Source organism: Aethina tumida, chromosome 1 (genome assembly GCF_024364675.1).
Source record: "Aethina tumida isolate Nest 87 chromosome 1, icAetTumi1.1, whole genome shotgun sequence".
Taxonomy (NCBI): Eukaryota; Metazoa; Arthropoda; class Insecta; order Coleoptera; family Nitidulidae; genus Aethina; species Aethina tumida.
In genome coordinates, this window is record NC_065435.1 from 61,234,875 (window position 1) to 61,251,603 (window position 16,729).

Sequence of the window (16,729 nt, forward strand, 5' to 3'; positions counted from 1 at the left end):
CAATCATTTTTGTTCGCAAAGTATCAAAAAATATAGACATACTACAAGACAATTTTTGTTAGGATTTCTAGTAAAACCCAACGTGTAGCGACATCTAATTCAAATGTTTTACACCTAAAGACAATAATTGCAGAAATCAGCCTACGCTAATATATTATTGGTAATCAGTTGGTTAAAAATAAAGATGTTTTAAACTTAGTTAATTAATAAATTCGCAAGCTCATATAAATAAAATCTATAATATAAAGCAACTCAACTCTCAATAATTACAGAAATCAGTCGAACATATTATACTACTCTATAATTTATAATCGATTAGTTAAAAATTTTTAAGTTAAGATTTTGCCTTAAAACTAATAGACTTTTCGTATATTCAGTATTTTAAGAACCAACGTGTAAACTTTAGTTAATCAATAAATTCATATAAATAAAATCAAATCAAATTGATTTAATATTCTTGTACCAAAAATGTTTTTAAAAAAATCCTACATCATAATTTAACGTAACGTTATATGAACTATCACAAAAACTATGCACAAATAATTTGGTGGCATCAATTATATTAGTAACTGTATCTCAAAATAACTTGCTTACCTTTCATGATTTCAATTTTCAGAAAAGTATTTTCTAAAAATTTTAATTTTTTTTTTTTAATTTTGCTACAAAACATCCTTAGTGTCTACACAAATAAAACAACCCTTTTTTAATATCTTTCTTTTCACACTTTCATACATCGGTCTTAACATGTTTTTTTACAACAGCGTGACATAAATAAATCAGATATCAACATAAGAAAGTAACATGAACTACGTAGACTATTTTTCTATAAGACTCCCACCTTTGAAACCTCCGCAACTAACAACAAACAATCTCATAGATGATCTGTTTCAATATTGACAACTCTGGTGGTGCAACTTTATGTTATACTTCTTATTTTGTTACGGAGGCGTCGAACGTGAGAAATTTTAACTTGCAGACTCGGTCTGGCTTACTCAACGAGTAAATTTTTTTAATTTAACATTTATTATTGTAACTTCTAACAATTTTTCCTTCCTAGTCCATATTTTCTTTAATCATTATTAATATAAAAAGCAACTTGATATAAGAGTAAGATGAGATATGTAAGGTGACACAAAGGGTGAGGTTTCGATGGATGCGATAAGAATTATGAAAATCTTACGAATTAGTAATTCTCTAAATTATTATTTAAATGCTTTAATCAGTTCATTAATACCAGTTCTCCGAAAAATTATTAGCAAAAGAACGTGTAACGCGGTCCCAGGATACATACTACCATTGTTACATACTAACGATAGCATTTGTCAGCATCCGGTCCGGTGTTTTTGATAAAATTATATTATTTACATCAAAACCCCCCTGAAAACATTACCTAAAATTAAAAAAAAATATAACCGTGACTAACCTACCTATACATCGCAATTGTTATTTTGTTACCTTATTGTGCTTAATATAATAATTGCCATAACATATTTTTAACACTGATGGATGTTATTTCTATTTGTTAAATTACAATATAGATAAATTCGCATAACAAACGGGATAATAATGAGGCCGAAATTTTAATATGCACAAAACAAATTATTACAAATATAAATCGGAATTCTCCGCCGAATAGTAAATGAACAATTTGAAAAATTTCGGCACCAACACTAGCCCTTTTAAGTGGATAGACTCAAAATGCGACTGAACCTTATCCACATAGTGTTATCCAACCAGCGTATTTTGACAAGCTTATAACACGGAAGATTGAAGGTACTTGTACCACAAAAAACAACTCTCTTTGCTTTTCGTGGTGCTTTTCTTATGTGCCTGTTTGCACTTGGTCTGTTTAATCTAACTAAGCTACGCAGATTTCTAATTCTACAACTAGATGGCCGAATACTTATTTGTTCAAGAGAGAAGACACGAAACAGTGACCGCCAAAACTGGGACATTGTTTTGTTCTCAACTTTTACTTCCTAATATGGACATAGAAACATCTTGAAGAAGAAGAGGAAAAAAGCTGGTTGGACAATAGTCACCTTCATTTTGTTTATATGATAATGGCACGAGGTTGGCAGTGTTGCTCGGCCTACGTATGATATGATAATGAATGTATTAAAGGCATTTTTTAAGTTTATGACAAATGTATACGTGCAAATGAATCACCTGAACCCAATCTGAATAAAGCCAACTTCAATTTCCCATTGTGAAGGTTGGCTTTACAAATGAGTTAAAGTGCTTTACCATCCGCAAATGACGACTTCTCCTCTATTTGGCACGGAGTGTACAAAAACAATGTCAGTTTCTTAAAGAAAGAGGTTTCTGAATTTTTGAAAGTTCTTTGCAAAAATATGCAATTATATATAAAACCAAAGAAACTTTGTACTCCAGACTTAGTATTTTGAACACTCGTGCATAATAGTATACAGCTTAATACAAAATAAAGAGCGAAATTGGACATTTTATATAGTCTTTAAATTACCTTAAGTACCTACCTCTTAAAATCTACAACTGGAATGTTTAAAAATAGCCGCCTGTCCATTTGTACAAATAAAAAACCTGTTGGAATTACCATTAGTACAAATAATTAGTCAGGCACCAACTCCTCCGTTTACAATTCAATCCAATTTTTTATAAAAACTAGATATATCCGACTCTATATTCGTGACGATTTATGAAAAAGCAGTCTATACATACACAATCTTTACACACGGTGTTTCAACTTTTTATATAACGAATTGTCAGTGGGTATTTACAAGAAACCTACAGAAAATCAGGTTGCAATCCAAAAACTATATAAAAGACGCACTGATACGATATCCCGTAGTTGCCCCTTTATTATGCTAAAGTATATGTATAAATAATTATAGCCAATTTTTAACCGTAGTACGATTTGACAACCTACGAGTAGATTGTACCAGATCGTATCACAAGTTGCATCAAATTATTATAATTTTAAAAATGTGAAACATCCATCTCTTGATATTGGTTAATATTATATACGATAATATCACAAGATGAGTTTCTGTCACAACACCTCTATCTGTTCATTAATATTAAATTTAAACATATTTAAAAAACAATACTGCCCCATTCCTAACAATTATTGTCATTTCTAAACTTTTACAAAAATTTAAAAAATTTACACGCTCCTACTATTTTATCTACAGTCACCATATCCCGTTTCTCGCAGCAGAGACATGGAATAGGGTTTTTATTTGTTCAGGCAGTGGTTTCCTCGAGTTTTCGCCTTACACTAAATCATTTTGTTAATTATTGCTGAGATCATTTTAAAAAAGTTCTTTGGTTTCCGGTTACGCGGCCCTGTCCGACGAAGGATCTTCGTCATCTTCCAAACAAGTTACTGAGATGTCATCATCCTCTATTAGAGAAACACTCAATTCCACCTGAAAAAGAAAACAATATTGAAATGTGAACAGATTATTTATTTAAGTGTATACTTCTTGTTTAAGCCGATCCACTAATCTCTTTTTATCCATTCTTAACCTTTCAGCCTCCTCAGCTTGTCTGGCGCTTCTTATTCCGGACATTTCTATCAAAGCTAGATGGGCGTCTTTCTCACTGATAGCAGATTCCAAAGCTTCTCTCCTAAATGTGATTCATGAATAACATACACGTTCATATATTTTAAAAATTGTGAACTTACTTCATGTGTACAAGTTCTTGGAGATTTTGTTTTCTTTCCATAATCAGTGAAGCCAGCCTCGCTTCTAAGCTCGACATTCTTCCAACGTACGGCCTACATGAGTGACATCTGGTAGCTTGAGCTGCTTGCAAAGACATCAATCTTTGTTCCAATTTGCCAACCTAAAATTTAAATTGCAAATTATCCCCTGGTGTTAATATTTTTATAACTCACTGACCTTTTCCATGATCTGTTTCCTCTTCATTTCCTCTTGCTGCAAAACGATTTCTCTTTCCGTCGAGAGTTGAATAGTTTCTCTTAAGGCGTCTTCCAGCTCAGCTATTCTATTATCTTTATCATCTTTCATCTGAACCGATTCGCTTAATTCCTTCTCACCACGATTGAACTTTTCTTGTCGAGTTTCCTTCTCGTTCTCTGAACACGATTTGTTCTCTAGCTCGTTGATAATATCATTTTTATTCTCTAATTTAGTCTCGAGTATTTTGAGTTCGTTTTTATTCTCTTTGATTAAGTCTTCGTATGAATCCAACGTGGATTCCAGCTCCAAGATGTACTCCTCCTTGGATTTGAGCTCATTTCGCAGGTATTCTTCGGAATTGTTCCTTTGTAAGTTGTAGATTATTAAGTTATCGTCGTCGGCTACCTATGTTTATAAGCAAAGGAAGGGTATAACGTTAACACAATACAAAAACAAAGCGCATATTCAATAACATCAACAAAATAACGGTGATGTGATTATAATAGAACGAGGCAATATTGTGATATTATACATAAATAACAGGAAAAAGTTTAGAAAAAGCTCTTTAAGAAGCCTGCAGGTCCAGCCTGTGTACGTACGTGTCCATGGAAGGCAGGGAAATGAATTGTTAGTATTAAAATCAAATCGAATTGGTTAGTTTCACAAGACTTTACCTCCTCCTTTTTCCTTTGCTCTTCTAGTTGTGCATTTACTTGTTGCTGGTTCTTCAGTTTCGCCTGAGCATTTTTCAAGGCTCTGAAAACGCAAACAGTTCAGCAGTTTTCAAAGAAAATACAAAATGCTTACTGTTGTAGGTCCATAATTTGTTTTTCTTTGGTGTTCTGCTCTTCTTGACTCATCTGGACTAACTGCAATAGTCGTTCCATTTCGGCAGCAGACCTCTTGGCTTCTTCCTCCGCCTTTTCTAGATTTTTCTCCGCTTGTGCCAGCTTCTTGTTCAGTTCTCCAGCAGCTGCTGCACTTCCGCCAGCCTATGGTGCAATTCACCAAGTAAAATTTTGCATTTAGATCATAAATACTACTTACTTTTTGTAATGACGCCTGTAATTGGTCCATTTGTTCCTTCTGTTTTTTCAGTTGCTTTTCTAATTCCATCAATTGTTTTTCTTTTTCTTCCACTTGCCGGGCCTTATTTTCAACAGCTCTTCTCTGGTCCTCTATCTGCTTTTTCTGTTCATCTATCCTCTTCCTCTCCTCCTCCAGTTGCTTCTTCTGTGGACCCAGGTCTTCGACAGGTTTCTGTGGAGCCGCTCCCGCTTTTTTCGTTGCTTCGTGCAACTCAAGCTAAAATAATTTTATGTTTTATGTACATAAATTAAGACAAATTTTAAACAGATGGATTAATGGATGATTAGTAGGAATAGATGAGTTAAATTAAAAAAAATAAGACAAAATAATCACTTTATTAACAAAAATATTAAAATAACCCAGAACTGAAAAATAACTGTGAATGAATATTTTTAATACGAGTATACATATTATAACTTACTTGATTTCTCTCCAATTCTTGTACTAACATCTCTAGCTGAGCTTGTAGTCTCTCTTTCTCTGTAGTACTATTCTTGACATCCGTTTGTGCCTTTTCAAGTTCTTTCCTTAACCTAGCCATCTCTTTGTCGTCTTGCGGTGGATGAATACCTCTGTCTTTCTGATACTGTGCCATTTGTTGTAATTGCTGTTGTAACTGCTTCTCCATAACCTGAATTCTCTTTGTGAGATCTTGAGCAGTTTTTTCTGCCTGATCTGCTCTATTTGTCTCTTGTTCGACAACTTTACGCCATTGCTCCAACTCCGAATCACTTCTTCCTCCCGATTCATGCAACAGTTTTTCCGCCTTATCTGCTCTTTGCCTGTGAGTATCTCTTTCTTTCTGAATACTTTGCAATTGCTGCTGAAGTTTGGTAATTTCTTTGTCTCTGTTTTCCAGAATATCTTTGGTGCCCCTCTCCATATCCTGTGACATCCTCTTTTGCTCGTTTTTCAGCCTAGTCACCTCTGCCTTTTGTTTTTCTAATTCAGTTTCACTTTGGTTTAATTCTTGTTGGAAGTTCATCAACATATCCTGAGATTTTTCTAATTGTATAACTAATTGGTCTCTTTCCATGGTCAGTTGCTTAATATCAGCCTCGTATTTAATAATCTGTTTTTCTATCGAATCTCCCTGCCTTCCTTGCTTGTCCAGCATGGCAGCCATCTTGTCCCTTTCCCTAGAAGCCTGAGCAAGTTCTTGCTGCAACTTTACTAAAGTTTCTTGGGTCCTATGATCAATTGTTCTTCTCTGTGTATCCATGCCACTTCGCACTTGTTGTAGTTCTGCTCTTAATACATCTCTTTCCTGTTCCATGGTCTTCCAATCTAGCTTGTCTCGTTCTATTCTTTCGTGCATTCTAGCCAGTTCATTAGCCATGCGTTCGAATTCTATCTTTGTTGCTTCGTTGGTTTCCAAAGCCTTTGCCAAATGTAATTGTGACTTTTCTAACTCTTGAGCTAATCTTCCAGCTTCCATTTCAGTGGCATCTCTTGCCTGTATCGCTTTTTCTAATTTTTCTTTTAATCTCTCGATTTCAAGGCGTTCGTCATTTCTAACTTTGTCAGCCGCCAATGTTTGTCTTCTCTCAGCTTGTGCTAATTCCATGCGTAATTTTTCGTTGTCTTTCTCGAGTTTCTCAGTTTGAGATTTGAGTTTTTCATGTCTGTCCCTTAGTTTTTCACATTCAATAACTGCTCGCTCCAATTCATGGCGTTGCTTATCTTGACCTCCCGATACTTTGGCTACTTCGCTCCTGGCCAAGTCTAATTGCATGCTCACTTCATGTAATTTAGTTTCTAATTGCTGGTTGTTGGTTAGAGTCCTTTGTAGATCATCCTTAAGTCTCTCCATTTCAATACTGCGTTCCTTTTCTTGTTCGTAGGAGAATTTGCTACGAGTTGTCTCAACGGCGGCGAGGTCTTTTCTTGATCTATCGAGGTCCGTAAGAGTTTTGTCTAAACGTTCCCTCAATCTGTCTATCTCAGCACGCAATCTCTCGTTATCCTCCTTAGTGCGGTCGTCTCTATCATATTTAGAATATCTACCCACAGAACCGGCCGTGGATTCACGTAAGGCATCGTATTCACCAACAACTTTTCTAAATTCATTTTGTAGTTTATCGTGCTTCTCATGCGCCTTCTCGACTTCCACTTGTAGTCTAGCAATCTCTTCTTGACTCTTTTCGTAGCCGGCTTGGGCCTTAGCTGCCTGAGCATGAGATCTTTCAATCTCATACTGTAATCGCTCGTTGTCTGAGTGAACTTTCTCCTTATCGCTCTGCAAACGTCTAATTTCGATCTGAGCCTTTTCGTATCGCTCACGGACCATTTCCATATCAAGTCCCATACGTTCGAGTTCTTCCTTTGATTTTTCCTCCAGTTCCTTCATCCTACCAAGTTGCATGGATGCCCTATCATACATTTCTTGGAGTCGTTGCAACTCATCTTGAAGTTTGCGCTGATCCTCGCGCATTTTAGTCGTCAAGAGTTGTTGCTTCTCGACTTCCAATTCTTGTCTTTCTTTGTCAGCTTGGACGGTATCCAATTTGTTTTGTAATCTATACACATCACTTTGTGACCTAAAAATAACAATTTACTTCTAGTTAACTCAAATTAATTTATTCAAATACCTATCATATTTTTCTAACATCTTTTCGAACTCCTTGTGCATGTTCTCTCTGTCATCTATCGCCTTCTGGGAAGCATAAATTGCCTTTTCCAGCTTATCTTTGAGAATGTCTATCTCAGTCAGTGCATCATCTCTTTCCAGTTGTATCTTTTGTTGCAACATATGAGCCTTCTCCCACCTGTCTTTCAGTACATCCAGTTCGGTTTCAATATCAGCTCTTTCTCGTTGGGCCTTTGCAATCTGGCTAAGTTGCATTTCGACCCGTTCTTTCAACTTTTCACACTCATCCTGGAAACTATCTCTTTCCTTTTGCAGTCTTGTCATCGAATTCTAAAATATAATTGGTCAATTTAATTGTTATTTCCATCATATTGCATACCTGAGTTTTTTCGTATTTATCTCTAATGCGATCTGCTTCTTGGAGGGAGGATTCCTTTTCTTTCTGTAACCGAGCAGACTGGCCGAGAGCCTTGTCCAATTGCGATTGGATATTCTCTAAATCGTACCCTATTTTTTCTTTCTCTAGTTGTATCTACATTAATGAGAAGAACATAAAAATAAAATCGTAATTTTTGTTGTGAATTACCCTTCTGGTCTCCCCAAGTGACTTGTCGAGCTTTTCTTGTAGTTTGTCGGCTTCTGTCTGAGCCTTGTCGAGAGCGTTCTGTAGCTTGTCCTGATGCAGTTGCGCCTTTCCCAAGGACGCCGCCGTGCGCTCCAGTTCTTCTCGCGCCTTCTCCAAATCCGCATATGCTCGGTCCTGAAAATTTGTTAATGTTAATTAATTATTTTCTTACAAAAATTAAGAGGGGATATCGAAGACGTCATTATAGGCAAGAGGAATGAAAATTTACTCTTACTATACATTCTCCTTATGCCTCCCGTTCATAGATCCGCACATGATTGAAAAAAATATTACCTTGTCGGAGTGCAATTTCGCCGTTGTCGACTGAGACCGTTCTAATTCTTCGCGGAGGCTCTCTTGTTCTTGATGTGAGTTCTCTAGGCGGGCCTTGAGGCGGTACACTTCCCCCTGAGATTTTTCTAATTTCTCTTGTAGGCCGGAAGCTTCCGCTCGCGCTCTTTCACTGTCAGCTTGAGTTACCTGATTAAATAAGTTTAACTATAAGATCACGAATATCATGTCCGTCATAGCGACAGTCAAAAGACACTTCAATTATAACAAAAGACATTTTATACTATTCTAGACATCATGACATAAATAATAAGTCAACTTACGACAGAGACATAATTGATTATTTAATTGAATTAACGTTTTAATATATAAACTGAAACTTAAATACAGTAATCAGATGTCGAAGCTTTCCTTTAAATAAGTCATTAATATTATTAAATTTATTTTAAGGCGTCAACAACATATATTCTATCTTTTACTATTTTAGCTACAAAATTTTTTAATTAGTTTAATTAATTAAATTATTTCCCTAAGAAAATTTATTATTTCATCAAACTACAATCCACACATTAAACTTCCGAGAGAACAATTTAAATTACATCGATTAATAATATACTTACCCTGAGTTCGGCCTGGCATTTCCTCAGATCTGAGGAAGTCTTATCTGCCCTCTCTTTGTCGTATCTGTCCAACTCGTGGGAACTGCTGTACGACGTTCTGCCGAAGGTGGTAGTGGTTGCTGTGGTTTGGGCACGTTCCAGATCTCCTCGGAGTCGTTCGTTCTCCAACTCCAAACGTGCCAGTCTTTGACGTGCCTGCTCCCAATCGGCGCCACTTCTGCCGACTTCGATGGCACATTTATCCAGTTCTGCTTTGGATTTGCCCAACTCGCTTTGAGAACTTTCTAACTTCGCTTCCAGTCTGTCCCTATCGTTCTGAGCACGTTCCAACCTGGTGGTAAGTTTTTCGACCTCACTGTTCAATGCGTGTATCTTCATTTTGTATTCGGCAAGTTCTCTTTCATGCAATTCTCTCTCCTCTTGTTTCTCTTGCTCGGCTCTGTCCCGTTGTTCACGGAGTTGATTCATTTGCTTTTCTTTATCGCCTATTGCTTCTTCCAGTGACGAAAGGGCGCCTTCTGACGAACAATGATGAGCTTGCATGGCTGACAATCTAGCTCTGGCCATATCCACTTGGTTGTCCTTCTCTTTGAGGAGGTCTTCGAGATTTTCGACCTAGTTTGAATGAAATCGAATCGGTTGCAAGACGGATTGATATTGAGGGTACAACATTGATAAGGTATAGGAAAGTACAACTAAAACATAAACAAATTAACTGAGTGAGTGGTGGTATTTAAAATAATGTAAGGAAATGGTGTATTGGTACAAATACTTACCATGTCTATTGTATTAATAAATTTCACAAATAATTCACTTCTATTACGTTCCTTAAATTATTCGAATTATGTTCTCATATATCATTTTTGAAGTTGTAATTACAACTTATTAATGTGTTCAGGATCAGCTTTCAAATGTGTAATGCACATTCCTCAAACTTTTCACTTTTCAGAAAAAAAATACAGAGCACGAAAACGTGAACAACAGAGAAAATCAAGGACCTTTTACCTGTATTAAGTATTATTCATTTTTCAGGCAACGCAAGTCTCTCAAACGAGATGAGTATGGTCCAGTTATAAAGAAAACTATTCTTTGGCAACGAGTTGAACCTTAAATTTTTCGAGTGGCTGGAGCAACGAAGACCGAGGATAATATTTAATAACAGAGAAAATACTTTTTCTTTTCCTTTGCTGTTCGTGTTTGCTGTTACTCTACTATTTCCGCATTACTTTTGACTGGTCGATTATAGTTCCGAAGTCTCGCACTAGTTTAGTCCTAAACATTTATTATTTACCATCAAAATTAATTTAAAATGTGCAAAATATCCATATATTTTAAAATTTTAAATTATTCTTGAATTATTTTAGAAATTATAAAGTAATTTCAATAAGAATATATTTTTTTATTCATCACTTGTATCGAGCATTGCATCAAAATCCTTCGTCAGAGTTAATTTTTTCAGTCTTTATAAAATGTTAATAAGATTTACTCAACACATTACAAACACTTCAAATCCAAACGTTAAACACTCATAAAACACAGTCAAAGCTTCATTCATGAATGATGTCATTTGTAATGATTTCTTCAACACAGTTTCTAGTTATCTATCACCAGACTCGAATCTACTATATCCATTTCTTAACATATTCTTGAATTATGTTATTTCTCCAGTTCATATTTGGGATGCAGATGACATCAAACTCTTTTCCTGTTTAGAAGAATCAATCCATGTCACTTTTAATATAATAGATAAAGATTAAATAAACCATATATTACACCAGCAGGTTATTATTAAATGAAATCGTAATATCAACACTCACTCACAGTAGGATAGATATCCCGCCTGCTTTAAGATTTAATTAATTTAATCCTGTTCGACTCCTGTCTTCCATTGTACCGCATATAACTAAAATTTGTTTCTCCCGCTGGTAAATCATTGGGATTCATAATGCGCTCTACTGAGGAATTTGTCGATATTTCCTTTCTGAGATGCCTGTATTTGTCTTTTGTGGTTAATAAATTGGAATATGCAAGCTTAGTTTGGAATCTATTTTATGCAGTCACACCGTAAATATACAAAGGCTTCATTGTAGATTGTTAAAACTTAGAATCCATGGAATTTGTCCGGAGACTAAAATATACAATCGAATGATAATATAATTACGACAGTGTTAACACACTATAGGCGGGTAGCAAAATAGTCCAAACTAAGTTGTTGAATGATAACAAAAAATAAGAGATAATTCTTTCAGTTCCGTATGTAAACCAATAGAGTAAAATTATCTCACCCCACTTTTAAAGTAAGTACATTCAAAAAGTTAAAAATTACCCGGCCCGCTAACAACAAACAGTTCTCGAGACGGGTATTTTTACCCGACCCGCTTATAGTGTGTTAACATTCTTAAGAACTTAAGTAAATGGTTTTATGTTCCTCATATTTGTTCTGCATCCAATATTCCGACTGCCTGACCAAGCATTTTTCTGAGTATGAAAAATTCATGTGTTGAACTAGTTTATGTTTATTGATTTCCATATCTATTTTTACCTGTAAACGGAGATTCTTGTAAACCTTGTAATCGGAGATTCTTGTAGGAATGTATTAAATTCGCCTATTGAAAATAACAATCCGAACGGTTTTAAAGAATTTATGATAATAGAAATATACGTTGAATACAATTTTTGCTGGAAAAATACAATGCGTACGACAGGATAACGGTTATTCCTTAAAACGTATTTTTATTTCTTTTGAATCCTGGTGTCGTGAATTTCAAAGTAACGTATAACTGAGTATAATAGTTTTGTGAAGAATGGACTTTAATCCCAGTTTCAATATCTTTGAAGGTATCACATCTAAGTTAGTTCAGGATTACTAGGCATGCACATATGCAACTTAGTTTTATTTAAAGCTTTCACTGTTTTCTATATGGAGATAGATATATTTCTTATTGTTAGAAACTTGAAAATAAATATCACTTTTTACAATTAAAAATTACATTCCAGTAATTGAATAGGTTTAATATTTCTCATTCTATGTCATACTAGTTTTTGAAACTTGTAATAAAGTGGACAAACTTTTATTGGTAGACATTAATAATTAGGTTACTATGGTTTATCGATATAATATCTTATAATTATTCGACGAAAAAAATTTAAATTTGATATATTATTTACCCTAAGTTATTAGTTATGTTAAGTACTTTAAAGTATAAAAATATAAACCCTAAGATGCAAACCCTAGTGGTAATTATTTTCTAATACTTACATAGAAATTAAAAGCAATTATCTTATTTGTTTTAACAGTTAATAGGTTTAAATATAATAAATTTATAATTTGTATAGTCTTCAAAATAAATCTACTACAGTATGTTTAGTCCGAAATATATAGTTTTAATGAATAAGTGTTAATAATATTCGAAACTTCCAATATTATTGCAAAAGTTAATTAATTTAATGCATAAAATACATTAACATTTTAATGATTACAAATAATAATTCAAAGGATAATAACAACAACATACAAAATTCATATTTAGAAAACTTCAAACATAACAGTTAAATTACATGATAAAATTCAATGAATAATGAATGACTTTCAAACATGGACGGTCTTATCCTTCTGTCAGTCACACTGTAAGAACACATTATGTTGGTGCCAAGTTCTTCAAGAATTGTTTTCTTGTCTACATATCAAAAGTTTAGTTATATTAGATGTATTAATAGGTCTTGAGATACTTATTCCAGAACCTTATTTTGACTTTGAGTTGCTTGGGTATGCTTCCCATGCCTGACTCTTTCATTGAATTAATAATATTGGGTCAAGAGGCCCCAACGAACTATGTTAATTTACATTTTAAAAAATAATGAAATGACTGGTAATATATTTGTTACTTTAATGCTATTAATAATATTATCAGGATTTAGGTTCATAATTATTTAAACTGCGATTAAACTAATTAAAAAAATAAATAAATGTCACAATTTAATATTACATTACTAAAGAATGTTCAATAAATGTATGGAAAATAACTTTATTTAATATATCTATGTTTAATGATTAATGGCTACGATTTAAGAAAATAAATATTCTGTATCTATATCAATAATAAAAATATAAAATACTCGTGCTTCAGATTATGATATATGAGAACATTAACATAAAGGGATGTGGCGTGTAAAAAGTAACAAAATACGTGAATAAAAATGCAAAACATTGAATATACAATAAATAATGTGAGTCGATGTGTTGCAGTACCTTCCTCTGTAGCACGTTGATCTTCCGATCCTTGATGTCCATGTGCTCCCTGAGCTCAGCTATTTCAGCCGCAGCCCTGGCACGTTCTTGCTGCGACTGTTGCGTCTTCTTCTCGATGTGTCTATTCTTCTCCTCCAAACGTTGACGCATCTCCTCGACGTCCGCCTGCAACATATTGTAGTGCTCCTCCTTGGCGCAGAGCGACTCCTTAAGTACGGCAATGTGCCTCTGGTAGTCCTGGTGCTGTTCCTCGAGGGTCTTCATCTTGGCGCCCATCGCAAGGATCTCCTGGTCGCGGCGCTGGATCTCGATGCGGAACTCGTCCAGCTGCAGACATGTACGCTGGCATGCACTATCCGACATGCAGGGGGCAACATGCGTGCCGACAGACAACAGTGGCAGTAGTGAGGTGGTAAAACAACGAGCCGCGACAGGTAGTAGTAGTAGTGGTAGTAGTAGTACGAGAAGAGGAAGCGGCCCGAGAGTCTTTACAGCTAGTTACAGTCTACCGATCACGTTACCATCCTTCCCGATCTGCACATCGTTCAACAGAAAACTTACTTGTCGCTTGATGGGGACGGGCCCTGGGGCGGCGAGCGCAAGCTGGGGCGGTTGGAGGGGCTGCAACCGCTCCAGCTCGCTTTCCAGCAGCCGGACCTCGCGCTCGAGTGTCGCGATCCGTGCGTCTTTCGTGTCGAGCAACACTTTGACTGTGGAGCTGGATGGCGAAGGCACCAGCTCCAGTTGGCTCTGCAGCGTGCGTAACGTCTCGTTCGCGGCCTGCAGCTCCTGCACACACAACCAAAACGAAAAAACAGATCACGGTCACCGTACTCGCACAACCCTCCCTGATTTCTCTTAATTTTTTTTCTTTCTCTTTGATATTTTCTTATTGCTCTTTTAGGTTCTGTCTTTTTATTTTTCTCTTTAGCTTCGACCTCTTTCTTAAGACTTTCTCGCATTGCTTCAACGTTCCTAATTCAACTACTCAGCTACCAGGACACACTTTCTTAAATTACCTATAATAAACTTCAAGACAAGCAACTTTTTACTCTTTAAGAATCTTATTTAAACGATTTTCAAAATTATTTATAAAACATTTAAATTATATATTTATATAGTACACATTTTATAAAATTTAATCAAAAATATTTAATTACAGTACATCTCTGACTTTAATTATATAAATATTTATTATAAACCTAAAAATATCTATTTATTCTATTTTTGTATAAATATATAAATATATAACATGTATACATATAATGTAAAAAAAATTATTGATGATGAAAGATAAATTTATTTTGTATTTTGTGTTATGGAAGGAATTTCATAGTCTCAGTCATTATTCTTATTCTCAGAATTAAGTTTATTTTGAATCTAAGATATACTTGTTCATCAAAAGTGATTTGGTATTCAAGAAGTATGCTCTCGTAGCCGTCTCAATACTTTCAAATTAATCTGAAAGTGAAAGTTCTGGTTGCAGGTCAGCTGCAAACAGGTCGCCCAATCAACTCTGTTTTACCACCACACTTCATCTCTACCGGCACACGAACAAGATTCACCAGATACGCCGGCTTTCAATCGATCGTGTGTTTTCCAATTTTATAATACGCATGTTGCCACGAAATGTTAATTTATTAAGGAAATTTTGAATGAGATAGCACAGCCAATGGGTAACACCAAAACATGCTAAATGAGAATTTTTTGATTTTGTGGGTACTCCTTGAACATGTGCCAGATGAGAATGATTTCATGTCATACAAACTACTATCAAACAACCCTGGAACATGGATAATGAATTTTTTCTGGGAATATGTAACAGAGTTGTTTGCCTTCACCAGACAAATCTCACACACAACATTAATTACTCTGATTTTGACAAAGTTTCTGATTGTATATGACAAGCTAGGTTACTGAGTTACTGATTACAAGCAATGACTGGACAGAGCTTCAAAGAAACTGTACACACCAAAAACATTAGTTATCACCACCTCTGTTAGTATAAAAAATTGTGGCGTGGTACATCGCAGTTTGCAATGTGGCTCTGTGTGTACTGGTATTTGATTACTTACTCTACTGTCAGGCCATATCAAAATTCGACCGTTAACAACACCGATGAATTTTGACAGCCCAACTCAAAATATACAAAAAATATAATTAAAAAAACAAACAATAAGCACCTGCTTCTGCGCCATCGCCTGCATTTGTTGGAACATCTGTCTTTCTTCCTCTTTTCCTGGAACAAACCCAACACCCCCGGTATTAGTCCCTTGAGCCTCCACCTGAACTCTACATCTAAGAAGCCAACATCAATTCGTGAATAAAGGTGTATATACACATGACCCAGGCAAAAACACTACAACATGATGACGATCAATGATGTAGATCGTATTGGTACGAGATACGACACAAGGACGTGTTCTGGGTCTGATTTATGACACTGTAACTGTGAAAGACTCTGTCGATGAGGCCGTGGTCTTAATTTATAAATGATGGAGTGTGACATAAAACATTTATGTACAGATAATCAACATATAGATCTGTGCAGGGTTGAAGCGTAAAGGGACCAGATAAACGGTTTGTTTCCTGACCGAGCCACAACTTTTTTGGATGAAGCTTAAATTTTTTCATATATTCATTCATTGATAATTTGTTTTACGGAATCCACTGAATAAATTGATAGTATATAGCATATAGTCATGTGTCACCCAATCAGGAAACCGTCCCAACATCTATCATAACATCCAAGAACTAGGAGTTACACTCACCCATGCCTTTGTTCTGCAGCATCTCCAGTAGTTTCTTGATGCTCTCGTCGCGCGCCTGCAGCGTTTGCTTTTGTGTTTCTATTCGCAGCTCCAGCTCCTGCAAACCAATTAGGGGTCTTAATACGGTTTCAAGGACGAGATACCGTCCCGAAAAAAACACAACAATGATGTTTTATCATGGAGCTCTCCGGGATTAGTGGGAAATTGTAAGTTGGTCAGCTTTTAATGTGTTGAATTTTATTTCCAAATTACGAGAGCAATTAATTGAAGGGATATACAATAGATAAACAACATGCAAATTGCACATAGTAAGATAAGCTTTGCACCTGCCTAAAATAATAATTAAAGGGTATACATGTGGTATAACAATGGAAATTAACTTTAACTGTTATTTAAATTTTGTTAAATATACAGTAATAGACAATTTCTGGTTCTAAAACATAAAATACAACATATTACTTAAATAAAGATTTTCTAATTGTATTTATAAAAGCCTTTTATCCTAAAATACAAGATACAGAAAGATCAACATTCCGGAAAAAGGAATGAAAAAATCTTATTTTGTGAGCCTTTTTTGTTTTTTCCC

The 16,729-nt window shown here is 35.2% G+C and overlaps 1 protein-coding gene across 6 annotated transcripts in view; it reads right to left on the minus strand.

The window, feature by feature from the left end:
• Nucleotides 1-661: 661 nt before the first annotated feature.
• Nucleotides 662-16,729, minus strand: part of LOC109597936 (ELKS/Rab6-interacting/CAST family member 1-like) — a 45,666-nt gene continuing 29,598 nt past the window's right edge. For 2 of the 6 annotated variants that reach the window (XM_020013730.2, XM_020013722.2), the window contains 16 exons: nucleotides 16,144-16,240; nucleotides 15,556-15,611; nucleotides 13,373-13,699; nucleotides 9,124-9,738; nucleotides 8,507-8,692; nucleotides 8,174-8,347; nucleotides 7,967-8,119; nucleotides 7,589-7,917; nucleotides 5,419-7,537; nucleotides 4,956-5,213; nucleotides 4,716-4,900; nucleotides 4,583-4,664; nucleotides 3,888-4,313; nucleotides 3,671-3,831; nucleotides 3,465-3,612; nucleotides 662-3,410 (listed from right to left, as the gene is read on the minus strand). In XM_020013730.2, the coding sequence (XP_019869289.2) occupies nucleotides 3,318-3,410; nucleotides 3,465-3,612; nucleotides 3,671-3,831; nucleotides 3,888-4,313; nucleotides 4,583-4,664; nucleotides 4,716-4,900; nucleotides 4,956-5,213; nucleotides 5,419-7,537; nucleotides 7,589-7,917; nucleotides 7,967-8,119; nucleotides 8,174-8,347; nucleotides 8,507-8,692; nucleotides 9,124-9,738; nucleotides 13,373-13,699; nucleotides 15,556-15,611; nucleotides 16,144-16,240 (5,409 nt within the window). In that variant the 3' untranslated portion in view covers nucleotides 662-3,317. Of the gene's footprint in view, nucleotides 3,411-3,464; nucleotides 3,613-3,670; nucleotides 3,832-3,887; nucleotides 4,496-4,582; nucleotides 4,665-4,715; nucleotides 4,901-4,955; nucleotides 5,214-5,330; nucleotides 5,363-5,418; nucleotides 7,538-7,588; nucleotides 7,918-7,966; nucleotides 8,120-8,173; nucleotides 8,348-8,506; nucleotides 8,693-9,123; nucleotides 9,739-13,372; nucleotides 13,700-13,933; nucleotides 14,162-15,555; nucleotides 15,612-16,143; nucleotides 16,241-16,729 lie in introns of those variants that run through there. The other 4 variants (XM_049963834.1, XM_049963842.1, XM_049963821.1 and 1 more) reach the window with 4 other exon arrangements.